The sequence below is a fragment of the Pteropus medius genome, unplaced genomic scaffold (genome assembly GCF_902729225.1).
Source record: "Pteropus medius unplaced genomic scaffold, Ma_sr-lr_union100, whole genome shotgun sequence".
NCBI classification, from domain to species: domain Eukaryota; kingdom Metazoa; phylum Chordata; class Mammalia; order Chiroptera; family Pteropodidae; genus Pteropus; species Pteropus medius.
In genome coordinates, this window is record NW_024349225.1 from 5,351,879 (window position 1) to 5,368,650 (window position 16,772).

The 16,772-nt window shown below is 39.0% G+C and overlaps 1 protein-coding gene and 1 pseudogene across 4 annotated transcripts in view; one reads left to right on the plus strand and one right to left on the minus strand.

The window, feature by feature from the left end:
• The first annotated feature begins 3,222 nt into the window (after positions 1–3,222).
• The window catches only part of COLGALT2 (collagen beta(1-O)galactosyltransferase 2), a 35,087-nt gene continuing 21,537 nt past the window's right edge, over positions 3,223–16,772 (plus strand). For 3 of the 4 annotated variants that reach the window (XM_039881258.1, XM_039881259.1, XM_039881260.1), the window contains exons 1-4: positions 3,224–3,333; positions 6,488–6,605; positions 8,531–8,665; positions 11,820–12,024. In XM_039881258.1, the coding sequence (XP_039737192.1) occupies positions 3,320–3,333; positions 6,488–6,605; positions 8,531–8,665; positions 11,820–12,024 (472 nt within the window). In that variant the 5' untranslated portion in view covers positions 3,224–3,319. Of the gene's footprint in view, positions 3,334–6,487; positions 6,606–8,530; positions 8,666–11,819; positions 12,025–16,772 lie in introns of all 4 variants that reach the window. The other variant, XM_039881261.1, reaches the window with a different exon arrangement.
• On the minus strand, positions 15,255–15,373 carry LOC120617840 (uncharacterized; annotated as a pseudogene).

Consider the following 16,772-nt stretch of genomic DNA (forward strand, 5'->3'; position numbering starts at 1 on the left):
AGCTGCATGCATCAGCGCTCTCCTCCTCCAGGTGATGCGATGTCCAGGTGGGCCTGTGGGTCTCTCTCCCTCCTAGATCTTGTGAAAGGAGAAGCCGGTTCTAATCTGATTTCCAGAAGAGACTTGGAAGTAGTAGATCAAGTTGGTCATTGGTTTTTATTAAGATTAGTTTTAGTTCAAATATCCATTGTACAAAATAAGATTTTCGACTATTAGACACACATACATCTATCCCATTTTTCTCTACTTTATGACTTGAGTTACATAATTTTGAGTGACTTGGTGTTTGACAGAAATTTATTCCCTATGTGACATGGGGTTCCACTATGATTTGCCCAACATTTTTTTTTCCCCCCTCTGGAACATTCTTAAAGATTTCATTGGTTACTTTTGGAGCTGCAGTGACCTCCAAAAGCTCAAATAGGAAGAACAAAAGCCATTATGGATGGGGTTTAATAAAATCCTATTTACCAAACTTGTCATATAAGGAAGAAATAAGCACCATTAACAGTTCTTCATTCGCTGTTCTCAAGGCCATGGCCCTGGGAACCACTGCTGCTGATAACGCCCATGGCTTTCCCTCTCAGAAGGAACCGCTGAGGTGCCAATCAAATCTAGGCATTTTTACTCCTTTTTAAGAATCTCGGACACCTCTATGTTCCTCTGGCTCTTACTTTTCTGTTTGCCCTTCCTTCTTCCCTCCTTCCTCCCTTCCCTCTCTCCATCCATCTCTTCCTTCCTTCCTTCCTGTTTTAATTTTATTCAATGTGGTTTTTTTAAAAGCAGGAATAGGTGTTCAAGTGTGTTAAATGCCTTTTTAGCATTTACAGAGATAATCATATACTTTTTCTTCAGGCCTATTGATATAGTGAGTTACATACTAATGGATTTCCTTTATATCGAACAATCTTAGGCCATGCTATATATTATTTTCTTAATAACATGCTGGATTCTGTTTGCTAATACCTTATTTAGAATTTTTGAAGCATATTCATTAAGAAATAATGGTCTGTAGTTCTCTGTGTGTGTATGTGTATCTTCATTAGGTTTAGATATCAATGTTGGACTTGCATTACTAAAAGAACTTGGAATTTTCTCTTTTTTTCCTCTGTACTCTGGACAGCAAGCTACACAGCATCTGCTAAGCTAGCTGGTAGAATTCCCTTGTGAAACCATCTGGGCCTAATGTTTCTTTTTTCTCTTTATTTCTTCTATAAAAAATTGTTCTGTTTAAATTTTATATCTCTACCAGACTCAGTTTTGCTAACATGCATCTTTCTAGGAAATCTTTCATTATCCCTCATTTTCAAACTTAGTTTTCATTGAATTGTACAAAGTAATTGCTTCTGATTAAAAAAATTTTTTCCGTATCAGTCAGAATCCCCTTATCCTTGTCCTTTCTTATTTTTTATATTCGTATGGTCTTGATTAGATTAACTAGTGGTTTGTCTTTTTTTTCCCCTCAAAAAAGCAATATTGTATTTGTTTATTAGTTCTTTTTCTGTTTTCTACCTCATGACTTTCTTTTATCTTTATTATTTATTTCTTGATGCTTGTTTGTTGTTCTTTCTCTAGCTTCTTGAGTAAGAATTTAGCTCAGTTATTTTTATTGATTTAAGGACATAAAACTAAATTTTTCTCTGATCACTGCTTTAATTGTATCCCAAAATTATATGTTGTGTTTTCATTATTCATTTTTATAAATTCTGAAATTGCTTTCTATTTCTTCTTTTATCAATAGTTGTTTAGCAGAGAATTTTTAATGATATTTTTGTCTTTATTTTATTAGGGATTTCTGAGAATGCTGTTTATATTATTTCCATTTCGTAGAGACTTTTCTTTGTGATGTAATTGTTGGTCAATTTTTGTGAATGTTCTATATGTACTTGAAAATATCATCTCTATTAATGTGTCGTATAGATCCTCTCCATGTATTTACTTTTTTCCCATTCGCACAGTCTTCACCTAAAAAGTGGCACGTTCACCTCTCTTATCGTTAGTGTTTCTGTTTTTTCTTGCAATTTCTATAATTTCCGCTATTTTAGGGATTGACAAAATACAGCCTGCAGGCCAGCTGCCTACTTTATAAATAAAGCTTTATTGCCACACAGGAATGCTCATTCCTTTATGTATTACTTATGACTGCTCTGCTGCTACGATGGCCGAGTTAAATAGTTGGGATAGAGACTGTATGGCCTGTAAGTCTAAATATTTACCAGCTGGCTTTTAAAGAAAAAGTTTACCAACTCTCGTATTATATAAAGGGGCAAGTGTATTCACCTCTATTATATCTTTGATGTAAACTGTATCCTCTACAATTATAATTATAATCCTTTTTTGTCATGCTTAATATTTTTTGACCTGAATTTTACCTTATTTGATTTTTGATGTCAAGATCACAGCCCCTGCTTTCCTTCTTTTTTCCCCAGTTGACTGCTACATCTCTTCCTTTTTAGGTGTTTCGAATTACTTTATTTTAAATGTGTATCTTATATACAACAGGGCGTGAGTTCACTTTGTGACACAAGTTGAAAACGTTTTTGTTTCAGTGAGTCGATTTCTTTTACAAGTGGATCAGTTTGATATACTTTCAAGGTAGAATAGAAACAAGTTTTGTATACATTATTTGAAGACTTCTGAAGATACTCTATTTTATATAAGCGATGATAAATTTAATCTAAAATAGGTCCGTGAAGATACCTTAAATTTTGAGTGTTGTACTGTGAACTAGTATTGTAGCTTTCCCCTCTAGCACATGTGATTGAAGAAGCACTGATTAAAAATTTTGTTGTGACCTACACATGGACTTGAAATGAAAATGCAAATGAATTATTGCTTAAATCGAAGGTAGTTGTTAATGAAGTTAAAAGGCAGAGTTTACATCTTGATAACTAAAAATTAAAGCAAATAAGAAAATTTCCAAGAAGATTAATTAACTTACTCTAGTTTAATTCATTTTATGCTTATACCATTTAAATCCAACTGCTTATCGATCCTACTATTGGCCGAGCTCTGTTTAAGGATCTAAGGACACAGTGATGGTTTTAAGCAGTATCTCTCACTTTAGAAATTCATTGTCCAGTTTGGACCATGAGGGGATCATTTTCACATATGTAGTTCCCAGAACTGGCCATTCTCCTTTCTGTTAATCTGGGGTCTTTTGGATTTTCCTCTCTTCCTCTGATGACATAACTGAACTCTGTTGTGCTTTCTCTCATGCAGGGCAGCCACTGATCACAATGTGGATAATACAACAGAAATACTCAGGGAGTGGCTGAAAAATGTACAAGGAATCTATCACTATGTGGAGTGGAGGCCTATGGCTGAACCTGAGTGAGTAGCAAGAGAACATTTTGCAAACTCATTATTTGTCTTCCTCTTTTAACCAGTTTCCAGCCATTGAGGCTTCTAGTCTTGGAGGCACATGTGACCTTTCCTCATCTTTCATCTCTGTATCTAGTAAGTTTCTACCTTTGACAGATCTTCGTATTTCTCTCTTTTTCTTTACTCTGGCACGTACCAGCCAAGTTCAGGTTCTCATTAGTTCACAAGTAAATTACTGCAGTGGTATATTTTAAAATAGTGATATTATTTATTAGTATTTTGAGTATAAACCTTTTATACTTGAGGGATCATAGTAGAAAGTTTGTATACTTTTAACATACACCTTGCTTTTTCACTTATCATATCTTGGTTTTCACTCCATAGCAATAGTTCAAGAACTTCATTATTTTCATGACTGCGGAGTACCCATTGCATGGATGTATCATAATTCTTTAACTAACTTCCTACTGACAGACATTTGGATTATTTCCAGTCTTAACCATAGCAACTTCTTAGTTGTTTCCGTCTTCAAGTCATGATACATACTATATTGTCCAATCAATCTATCTAAAATACTAATTTTTCTGTTCAAAGAATTCCAGGTGCTCTCCAGTACTTACAGAAAAAAGTTCAAATGCGCTAGACTTATATTTTTAAAAGTTTCCATCCTTACGCATGCACCCATATTTCCTGCTTCTTCCCAAAAGAAAATCTGCTTTATCTAGAATGTTCCTTTTATTTTCAACCCCAAGCTGTCACTTGTGCAGGTTTGTGCTCCTGGAAGACTCCTTCCTTCTTTGTAACCAGCTCCTATTCCAAATCCCACCTATTACAGAAAGATGTCGCTAATCATCGCAGCTACAGAGGTCTACCTTTCTCTCCACACTTGCGTTGCTCACTTTCTACACCGTCCTGTTTGACACAACAGTATGCTTGACTAACATCAACTATATCGTTCATACATTGGTTTCTAAGTAATTTTTGAGTTCTTTGGCAGAGGCTAAAGTATACAAGTTATATTTCCTCTAATGCTAGGTTTTTGCACGAAATTAATATTTGTTGGATAAACCAACGAGTGAATGAGGACATGAATAAATATATTTAAAACTGACTTTTGTAAATGACATGAATAAATATATTTAAAACTGACTTTTGTAAATGTTCCTACAGCTTAAGGAATATATATATATATAAATACACACACACACACACACACACACACACATATCACACACACACATATACACACACAAGTATATATAAGTAGAATGAATTGAGTTGCCTGAATTTTTGCCCAGCATAAATCATTTATTGAAAACCAAATTTGTATTATAACAAGTGCCATTCCAGAACAAATTTTTATTCTTCTAGTCTCTCTGTATATAATACGTTTAATATATATATATATATATCAACTCCTAGTGTGTGATCCTTAGTCTCTCTGTACAAAATACTTTTATTATATATATATATGTGTGTATATATATAATACTTTTATTATATATATATGTATATATATAATACTTTTATTATATATATGTATATATATATAATACTTTTATTATATATATGTGTGTGTGTGTGTGTGTATATATATATATATATATATATATATATATATATATATATATATCTCAAATCCTAACATGTGATTCATATATCGAGCAAAATTTAATAATGAAATTTGAACACTATAAAAAAATTTTTAACACCATTTTGGAGTTTTTTTCTAATGGGATTTGGCCTAATTAGAATGGCTCAGAAAGACTTTATGTACCTATCTTGCATCTGGTAATTTTCTCTGTAGTCAGATTTTGACTAAGTCATTATATGCCAAAGTCAGTGTGAGAAATATTAGGGAAGACATTTTTTGGGCAATATGTTCAGAAAGATGGAAATTGTACCGATTTTCATTAAAGCAACAATTGGGGCAGACCTCTCAGAAAATTCCTATGCAGTACATAGTTTTATTAGTCTCATTTATATAGTTACGGCCACGTTGCTTTTATGGTTTTTCATTCACTGAGGCACATGTACTGCCAGCACAGTGATGAGAACTTACAGTGTGGCCAGTTTGGGGCACTGTGACCGTGTCAATATCCATACCAGTTAAGGGCTTTCAGAAGGGTTGTCAAGGGCACACTGAGCGTCTACATGGCCATGCAAGAGTCCTGGCCTGGCTTTTCTGGGGACACCCTCGGAGATCCCGATGATATTCTGCATCTGTTCCATGACCTCCCATGACCTCATGTAACCTGGCATATGTCACTGTGTTGGACTCCGTGGAATTCTTTACTGAGACTTCCCCAAGTAAATTCAACCCTTGTTTTTTCTGGGAAACTGATATTTTTATGCTGCAAAATTTCCAAATTTATCTGATGGTAAAAACCATAAAAAAGTGTCTAGAAACGCGAGCTTTGGGGTTATGCCTGGGTTCAAATCCTAACTGGGTGTCCTATTAACTACATGGTAACATTAAGCACATGATTTAAACTGCTCAACACCAATTTCCTCATCTGTGAAATTGGGAGAATAGTAATATAGCTGGCCCTCTAGACCCATGGGTTCCACGTCCACAGATTCAACTAACCACGGATCAAAGATATTTGGAAAAAAAATGATCACTTTTTGCTGGCATGTGCATAGTTAGGCCAACGGTGGTTGCAGCTGTATTGAACACATACAGAATTTTTTTTTCTTGTCATTATTCCTTAAACAATATAGTATAACAACTATTTACATAGCATTTATATTGCATTAGGTATTATAAATACTTTAGAGATAATTTAAATATACGGGAGGATGTGCGTAAGTTATATGCAAATACTACACCATTTTATATAAAGGACTTGAGCATCTACAGATTTTGATATCTGCGAGGGTTCTGAACCAACCCCCTGCAGGATGACTTACTTACCTCGTAGGGGCTCAGGGGGTCGTTTTAGAAGCCACTGAAATATTTCATATAAAGATTCTCGTGTATGGTAAGCAATGAGTTATTCAATCTCACCTTGCTCAGGTTTCCTTATCTGTAACGAGGGGATGATACTAACGATAATATTATCTACTTCCTAGGGTTACTGGAAGAGTAAACGAGTGAGTACCTAGTGCCTGGAATATACAGGCACTCAATAATTAGACGCCGTTATTATTATTGTTTTAGGTCTTATCCTGATGAAATTGGACCAAAGCACTGGCCTGCCTCCCGGTTTGCCCATGTGATGAGACTACGACAGATGGCCCTTCGAACTGCGAGGGAAAAATGGTCGGACTACATTCTGGTAAAAAACACATGTTTGATTTCTTGACAACTGTTATCTAAAATGTGTCCAAATCGATTGTGCAAAAACTAGGACCGTGGGATCAATCAAGACAGTCTTTGGTTTAGGCACCACCTTCTCCACTTTTTAATAAAGGCACAAAGGAAAATTTGGGGAACTTCATTTTGGGATACCTGGATTTCATCTCAAACCTACTCCCGACAGGCATTTTCAGTAACTAAGTGAATAAGCTCCTGAATTATTCTATCTCTGTCATAGAACAGGCATAAGAAATTCGGAATCTCTGTAGTTCATGGGGAATGACGTAGGTAAAGCAAAATAAATAGCCTTCATGACTTTGTAGGAGAATGTTGCGGATATGAAAAATTAATTATATAAACTGAGATCCAAATTAATAGCTCTGAAACTCCACTCCCTTTTGCTCCTGCGTGATTTGGGGAATGGCACGTCTTGCTGGGCTTCCGGCTTGTTCCCCATTCTGCTGGACTCCAGTGGGGAATTTTTGCCTGTGAAAAGGTGCCATCACTTCCCTCAGAACTTTCAGGCTAGTCCGGAAAATGCTGCACTTGATTAGGAGTCGATGTTGTGTTCCATCCTCGTCCTCCATGAACCTGTCTTGACTAGAAAGGACAGTGTCAAAGAAAGCTATGGTCCCATTTCCTTTTGCGTATTGACAGAGACTTTTTTTCCCCACAAGTAATGGGAACCAAGTTCTTTATCTGTGGCCCCCCAAATTCATGTATTTCTTTTTGACAAACATTTTCTAGTACAGCACTAAGAAATAACACGAAGAAAGCAAAGCCAATATTGTTTCATTAAACGTATTGACATCTGTTCTTAGTCACCAGACTGATTCCTAAAGGGAGTACTTGGGACCTGTGTCCATCCCTAGCCTCTCAACCACAACAAAATTCAGCCCAATGAGTTATCACCCACACTTTCCATACAAATAATTTCATAGAAGTTTTCAAATTGTACTGATGATGCATATCACTGGATAGCTGTTTAAATGTCACTGAAGTGTACAAATGCTGAACCATAAAATTTTTAGCAAACAGATTGACTATCATACAAATAAAAGCTTCTGATTATTTTTGTGTGTGTGGTAAAATATACATAACATATGATTTACATTTTAATCGTGTTTAAGTGTACAGTTCAATGTGATTATATTTATATGATAGAACATGTTATACTGTCCCTTTAAACGAATCAGTGTTAATATAGGCTTCTGCTAAGACAATGGGACATAGCTTCTCAGTTAGCGTGGACTTGAAATAATGTACTTTAAACAAAAATTCTGCTTGTAACATTAAAGTAACATTGATGGATCTGTTTGGAGCCATTTTGGCATTACTTTAGACAACCTAAATAGGTCTGTCCATTTGTACCTGTAGTGGGGACTCAATACATTTTATTATTATTATCATTATTCAAGAAGAATTTATTGAATGTCCTCTATGTGCCAGGCACTGTCCTAGGTGCTGCTGGGAATAAATACATTTCTGGGCCTCTGGGAGGTCACAGTGAAGAAACAGACAGGTTAACACTATTTACAGTACTGTGGGGTTAGGGCCCTGACAGAGATATTGCAGCGTGCCACAGGCATCAGTACGTGTCTTTTAAATGACCTTTTAAGGGCTTGGGAGCCGTTAACATCTTGTAAGCTCGGTCCTGGTTGAGTGTGTACTCAGTGTGGTAGCACCGATTCATTGCTTGGTGCCTTTTGCAGAGTTGAACATGTGCAAGTTAGACTAAGTGATGAATGAAAACCATCAGCTGCACTGAGTCTCCATAACGAGGACACAGATGCCGGTGCCATACTTCACGAGCAAGCTCCTGTGGTCCTTCTGGGTGTCGGGTGACTCTCGAACCCATTACAGAAAAGTACCTTTTCATCTGACTTCGTCCTTTTCTTTTCCTAGTTCGTAGATGTGGACAACTTCCTGACTAATCCACAGACCCTCAATCTAATGATTGCAGAAAACAAAACCATCGTGGCCCCCATGCTGGAGTCTCGGGGCCTGTACTCCAATTTCTGGTGTGGAATCACACCTCAGGCAAGTCTTTGGCTAATGAGTGAAGGCTGTGAGTTTTAACAAGCCAGCTATGTGTCGACAGTAGCCCTATTAACTTTTTTCTCATTTCTTCCCTTGAAACATGCATGTCATTTTAAAGCGAGTGTTTTCAGGAAAGGAGGTAAATCCAGGTCCAGTGCCACAACCCAGTGAGCTCTTCTGAATTAATGAATTATGAAGAAAATATTCTAATGAGTTTAACATAAGAAGCTTTTAATTAACCAATAAAGCCTATTTGGGCTTTTTTTCTCCCCGATTCAGAGATTTTAAAAATTAATAGTTTTTTTTTTTTTTCGGTCATTAAAACTAACATAGGAACACTATAGAAAAATTTGAAAATGAAAAAAAGTAATAAAAAAATTATGTTAACCCCCATCACCCCAATATCACAAGTAACGGCTTGTGTGTTTTTCATAACTATGTCATCAAGTGATTATAATGCAATTTACTTAATTTTTGTTTAAAAACATTTAAGTTGTTTGCAACTTTTAACTATTATCATGATTAATATAAATTTTTCTGCATTTAATATTATTTTCTTAGAATAGCTTTTTAGAAGTGGAATGACTGAGTCAAGAGTAGAACTATCTTGATGACCTTTGATATGTGTTGCCAAATTTATTTCCAAAGAGGTCTGATCATTAGAACTGCTATGGTAGGTTGTTTTTACAAAATTCAAGTTAAAAACAGAAATTTTTATTTCCATCATCTCTCTTTTCTATTGTAAAATCCTCAAAGTCTAGGGATCTGTTACAGTGAATGCATATGGATGGTTTTTTTTTTTTTGAATTCTTTAGTTAAATAATTAGATGAATTAAACTGATCATTATATATCGATTTAGGATAAAGACGTGCTGAGGAAAAAATATATGTTAAATGTGGTCTCACACGCACAAAGGGCTAAAATTTTGAGTCCCTCTTTTATATTCGGTTTGGTTTTGGATGAAGAATGAGACCAGTGCTGATAAATGTTTAATAACTGTCTCTTTTGGGGGGGAAATCCCGATTGGTAATGTTTTCCATTTTTCATGGTGTGAGTACTCCCAACATGCAAACAACTTAAACGTGGTTTGAGCTAAGGGAAAGGTTAAGTAAACTGCAGTATAGCCACTTGATGGGATAATTATTAAAAACATGCAAGCTGACATCTGTGGTGCTGTTAGAATGGTGAAGATAAACTTGATTTTTGTTTTTACAGCTACCAACATCTCAACTGGCTTGCAAAATTTTTGAAAATTTAACAATCAGTGGTTCTAGTAAACTACTGGATGAGGCCTTCCTCTTTTGTTACAATTATTTCTCACAGTTCCAAGAGGTTTTGAATGCATGTTATTACCTACCTCTCTTGAGGGAAGCGTTAAGTTCCTATTACAAAAGTCATTCAGGTCTTGGTGAGAAGACGTTATATCAGATTCCTTTGAATTCATACATTCTCTGTTAATAACCTGCAGTGTTTTTCGTGGCCGAATCACTGGAGGGTTGTTTTTAATGGGTTATGGATTGACAGCAGCCTCCAGCTTTCTATTATCTCCTTATTTGCTTTAATCATTAAAAGCAAACGGGAGAAATGTGCTCACTTAATTTGCAAGGTAAAAGTAAAATCTGAGCAATTTAGGGCAATTCTAATTATTCTCCATCTGTTTTTGGCTGTCTGCCATTCCCAGGCAGGCTTCTGCTGGGGCCACCGATGACTTCACAAGCTTCAGGCAGGCCTTTAAACACATCCAAAACCAAAGGACCCCGGTGTCCTCGTCTAGCCAGTGAACAAGAATTATTACCAGCAACGTGCAATTAATGTGGAAAAAAAGACACAACTATTGCCTCTGCCCATCTGCAGGAAGCATTTTAACTCTTTCTTTACTGCTTTCCTCCCTGCCCTCTGGATGTTCAGTGATCTGGCATCATCATGAATGTTCCAAGCTGCTCACTCAGAATATTGTTCCTAAGTTGTCTAGAACTTCATATTTGCCACACGTTCTTAGTCTCTTCAAGAACCAGCATTTTCTTTATCCCTTGGAAGAATACGCCTGAATCGAACCCATGTTTTCCTAACTTAAGGACATTAAGTGATATTTAAGATAAAGACTAATACAAATTATGGTAATAACAATACCTCGCATAGTGAATTCGTTTTCAAAGTAGCTTCACAGACCTTATCACAAGTGATTCATTCCACAGCTCTGTGAGATGGACAAGTCAGCTATTATCCCATTTTTCAGGAGAAACTCAGATCATGAACTAAGGCCAAATGGCTAGAAGATGGTTAAAATGACTCTAAGCCTCACATCTCCTAAGTCTTAATTTGTACTTCTCCTGCCTTACACGTGGCCGTGTTAGGGTTAACTCAGCTGGGACACTGGTCTAGGCGCTAAAGGGAAAGGCAGAAGTGGAAGACACTACAGTGCCTAATGTGTGGTCACTGACATCGCAACAAAAAATGTGACCACAGAGTAAGGGGACTGGTTGTCCTATGTGCTTGCCCAGAAGGAACTTTCAGAGGGAGACTCCTCAAAAAATGTGAAACAGTGACAGTTCTACCAGAATATCGAATAAATAACTTCACTGGAAGAAGACCTTATTTCTATGTTTAAGTACTCCATGTTTAGCTAAAAATATTAACCAATGTAATATAGTGATTTTAATAATATGTACTGATGCTTTTTCGGTGCTAGGCACCGTTCTAAGCACTTGTAATTTTTACAGACAGCCTTGTGGAATGGGTAGCGCCATCATCCCTGTTTTATGTGACCTACAGATGATGAGTAGCTGAGGTGGGATTTGAACTCAGCCAGAAACTGTGCTCTTCATTGCTTGGGTTTACCACCTCTTAATACTCACGCTTCATATGCAATCATAAGTCAATAGAAAATATGCTTTTATGAAATTATTAAATCAAGAGACATGCCAAAATCAAAATTATTTCTGATAACAGGACCCTTTTAGTATTGTTTAATATGTAAATAGCAATTCTTGAGTTCAGTTGGAGATTCTTAGGCCATGATAAGACGAGGGAAGGTAACTTTGCTTGGGGACTTCTCCTCAACTGGTGATGACAGAAGGAATCAGCTAGCAGATGACTGCGAAAGATGGCGTGCTCAGCTCAGAGGACATAGCTCACCTGTGTGCTCTTTTCCAGGGCTTCTATAAACGGACTCCAGACTACCTTCAGATTAGAGAATGGAAGAGGTTGGGCTGTTTTCCCGTCCCCATGGTCCACTCCACCTTCCTAATTGACCTCAGGAAGGAAGCTTCTGACATGCTGATGTTCTACCCCCCACACCAAGACTACACCTGGACCTTCGACGACATCATCGTCTTTGCCTTCTCCAGCAGGCAAGCAGGTACTGTTTGTATTCGGTTATACTCTCCCCATGGAAAGATGGCAAATAACCAGCTCCTTTGTTTTGTGCATCTTATTGCAAACACTGCTATGTATGAAAACGTACTTCCCCTTCCGGTGGTGTTAGAGGCAGTTAGTTGTCTGCAGTAACCATACCAGCACCCTATGTGTTGCCGGCCCCGTGAACACTGAAGACCAAGCCCCCCTACAGAATCCACTCTCTCTTTTTTTGGCAGTGGGAGCTGTGCACAGGTGATTGGTTCTCTATGGTGCTGCTGCACTGCTTTGTTCATTTTAAGAGCCATTTTATTAATTAGAAACTGTGACAGAGACCCAAAACGACACTGGCAAAGACACCAAAAAAATGGAAGTGTATTCTCAAAAAAGTCTGAGCTGGATAATGGCTCTGTTCCACAAAGTTTTCTGAGACCCAGGCCTTTTCCCTATTGCTTCTCCATGAGGTATCGTTCTTAGTCATATGATCCAAGATGTCTCATTAGTATGGATGCATCTCAGCCATTGAGTGAAAATCAGAGGGGAGAGGGCACTGTCCTTCAGTCCGGAAGTCAAACGCATCACTTCCATGCATACCCCATTAGCCAAATCTTAGTCACCGGACAACACCTAGCTGCAAGGGAGGCTCAGAACGCTGTCTTTATTCTATGCAGTCTGGAGCCTCAATTCTCTCACTCTAGAAGGAGAGGGCGGACATGGGGAGGCAGCCAGCAGTGTCTGCCCCAGTCACCACAGAAGGAAGGGCAAGGCCAGACTTAAGTCCTTCGTGAATCACTAAGGAAAGCATTTCCAGTGGGATCTGTAGGTTTTTGGAAGAAGACAAGTCAGTAGGAAGGTAAGTTATTTCTCTTGTGTCACTGCACATGCATCAGTGAGGACAGGATTCACTAAAGCAAATCAACAGGAAGATACATAGCATTCATAAAGCAAAGCTTTATCCTCAGGATCATTCAGATCTTCCTAATGGAAATCAGGTCCCATTATCAATGAGCTAGAAATGTGCCATTTAACCATTAGCAAAAGTGAGTTTAGAAATCAGGCAGATGGTGAAAAAAACTCACTGTGGCCATATAAATTAGGATAGATGGGCTCATGCAAAGACCTCAGGCAGTTGAGGCAGGTTGCTGGCAGGTGAGAATGTTAATACAAATTCAAGCTACAACTCACTCATCAGGCCACAGGTGTCCCACTCATCAGTCGTAGACTTGGTAGGAATGAGACTATTTCTTGGAAATGCGGAAGGCTGATTTTTCTTCTCTTGGCAGCTATGGCCATTTAGACCCCTTGGCAAGGTGTAAGCATTTTTAGGCCTGTGTTGGGGCAAAAGCAACACTCTTATTCTCATGTGGATTGCAAGTTTTCATGAAGGTTATTGTGTCAATGTTAATGGAAATTGCTTCTTTCAACTTGGTCTGTGGTTTGCTCTGACCTCTCCAGGATGGGAAGCAGACTCAGGGCCTTCTCATTCCTCCTAGTTGTGCCAGTCAGTCCCTTTGCTTCAGAGCTCGAAGTAAGGATGTGCCAAGAAAGTGAACTATTAGCAATTATGATAATGATCCTTGCCTAACAGAGTCCCCCTTTGTAGCCATTGCACAAGTCATTATTGCAACTCATGCACTAAATTATTATGATAAATTCTTTTAAACCAAAAACTGGATTTGGGGCTGGAAGAGTGGCACAGGCTGGCTGGGAAGTTCTCAGCTCCGCCCTTGGCTTGGCCAGTTCACTCTGCCTTCACTCTCTACAGGTCAGACTTCCTGTAGGTCCTCCCAGGATACCAGAAGCAGGTGCAGAGACCCAAAGCTGTTTGGGGATTCAGCTGGAAAGAAGAGAGGTAGAAAAGGAAGGCGGGGGATCAGTGCTCTAGGCATTACCTCTGTGCCTAACGTCGTGTTGGGCTCTGTGTTTGGGGAGATCCGAACTTTACACGTGGAAACATAATAGTTATCAGGCGGAAAAAGCTGAGGGTCAGATGGGTGGTACGAACTGTGAACAGATCAGGAGAAACGACAGGAAAGAATGACTGTTATTTGGAGAAATGAAAAAGTGTTCCCGACAGTTGTGTGTTTCTAAGGTAACACTTTTAGTTGTCTTGAAGCATTTTCAGGAGAAATGAGAATGAGCCTGGGAGTCCCACTGGGTGTTTCTAGGCCCTTCCCCTTTTAGGTCCAAAGCAAAGCACTTCCCTTCTCCCTTGAAAGAGTCTTAATGAAAAGTGATTTGTATTCTTTTGTTCTCACTCGTGTGAAGCTCCCTAGCTGTGCTCCATCCATTGGAGCATTGTTTTTTAAGTGCCCAAAAGGAAATAAAGGGTCTGTCTGTCCCAGGCAAGCCTATCTGCCCACAAGCCTTGATCTTTAATCTTTAACCTCGGACACATGTGGGTGATGAGTCAGGGGACAATCCAAGTGTGCTGAGGCATGGGGGGTGGCTGCCTTTCTAGCCTCAAAGAGGAGCAGGGGTCAGAGGCGAGTCTCTGTGGCTGTAGTGAGGCCAAGGTCAGGAGTTCACTTTCCACTGTGGCCAGTGATCTGGGCTCTGTACCACGGCCACAAGAACCATCTCTGGCGCCAGCCAGGCATCTTCCAAATGTCCACTGTGTTTGAAAAGAGGCGAGAGATGTAGGTGGCAGGCAGACAGCTCTGCTTCCTGCACATCACTGGTAGTGATCAAAAGTGCCTCCCATATATAGGGCTGGCAATCCAGAGCGACTAGTCGTTCTGACACTTGGCTTCCAAATCCTGGCTGGGTAGAGAGGTACTTGGCATTGGCCCTTCAGGGACAGAGGCTTGATACTGATGACATACGACATGACCTTGGGCCAATCGCGGCCTCTCTGAGTCTGAGTTTTCATCACCAAGGATGAAGGCAAGTACATCAACCTGCAATGTTAAGGGACTATATGAGTACAAGAAAAATTTTAGTATCTTCATAAGCTAAGTAGAGTCCCTTCAAGGACCATTCTTTTTCAGAGGGAAAATTGTTTTCCTAGAAGCAGCTTTCGCTGAGAGTACCAGATTGCTTCATAGATTTTAGCTAATTATCAGTACACTTCCTTTTAAAATTTTTATATTTTTATCAGATTATCCACGCACATAGTTAAAAGAGTTTTTGTTTGTTTGTTTGTTTGTTTGTTTTTACGTGAGGCAACCCTTGGTTGACCTCACAGATTGCAAGGATCTTATAGCTTACAATTCTTTATATTTTGTTTTTTTACGCCTACAGCATCTGGTCTTCCTAGGTGGTCTCCCATCCAAGTACTAAGCAGGCCCAACCCTGCTTAGCTTCTGAGATCAGACGAGATCAGGCTTGTTCAGGGTGGCATGGCCATAGACTAAAAGAGTTCTAATAATCCCCCAAGGTTTATTATAAAATTAGAAGTCCCCTGCACAACACCCCCCCCCATGTTATTTCATTTTCTTCTAGAAGGCAAACACTCTTAACTCTTTCAGATGGTGATACAAGTGTAATATTTACACCCAAGTTTCTAAAGAACGTGCTTGTACTGCCGCTTCTTGCTTTTCTGGTTTTACTTTAGGAATGATCTATTGACTCACTACAGAAGAGGAGTTAGCTCTCTCCTCCCCTTGTCCCCTCCACACGACACATTCTCCCCATCACTCGGTCCTCTCCATACAGTCCATGGTGATTGAAGATAGATGGATGGTCAGTTTTTTTTGTTTTTGTTTGTTTGTTTGTTTGTTCGTTTGTCGTTATAATCACGTGAACCTAATTCTAAGCTGTGCCACTTACAGACCACGGCTAGTTTTCCTTTCATATCTAACGGAACAATTGCCTTTTCCTGAGCTGAGTTTTATTATGGTGAATACAATCCAACCTGATCCCTAATTGTCGAAAACTTTTCTGAGAACGGTCAGCTTTATCAGATATTCTTTTCACGAAGAGGCTTCTCCTGGAGCCCCTGACGCACTCTCATTCGAGCGGTGCCACAGCCATCGCCCCAGGCTGCCCTTCTTGTCTCTCCTGCATCGACTCTCCTTTCTACCATGTCCCAAGTCTTCCTCGTTGTTTATAATCCTCCCTCTCTCGTCCTCCCCACCGCTCCTCTTCCTTCTTCTCCCACACTATCCAGTAATTTGCCGAGCAAGCGTGATGCAAAGTAAATATTTGTGACCTCGCATGCCTGAAAATGCCTCTCCTGTCCCCCCGCACTTGATGGATAGCTCGGCTAATTCTCATCTCCCATTTTACCAAAGCTTTGGAAAGTCCAATGGTAAAACGATCAACCTAATTAGGGTAGAGAGACAACCTAAATATTAAGTCATTTTCCTTCTATTTTCTGAATTCATCGTGACTTTGCAAAGGGGTGCAGTTTGGTTTGAAGTTCCCCACAAGCATTTATGTGAGCAAATAGCAGAGCCAGTGAGTTCACTTGGTGAAGGCAAGAGACACAACAGTGCCTGGTGCACCAGCCCTGACTCAAGCCAGGTTCGGGAAAGGGGAGGATAAAAGCTCTTTTCTTTGCTCGTTCTTCCCTGTTAATGCCATAAGACGGCTTCACCTGATTTGGCAGGTGATAGCACCGACTGGAGGAAATGTCCTCTGTACAAAATACAGAAGGCCCCATGCAGATAATTCTGTCTCTGGAAAGCACAGATGATTATAGCAATTAACGAGTCAGAAGCTCGGACACAAGGAGCAGAGCTTGGCAGGCTTATTCTTTTAACAAAGCAATGTTTTCATTAGTCAGGACTGTCAGTTCCTGGATCTACA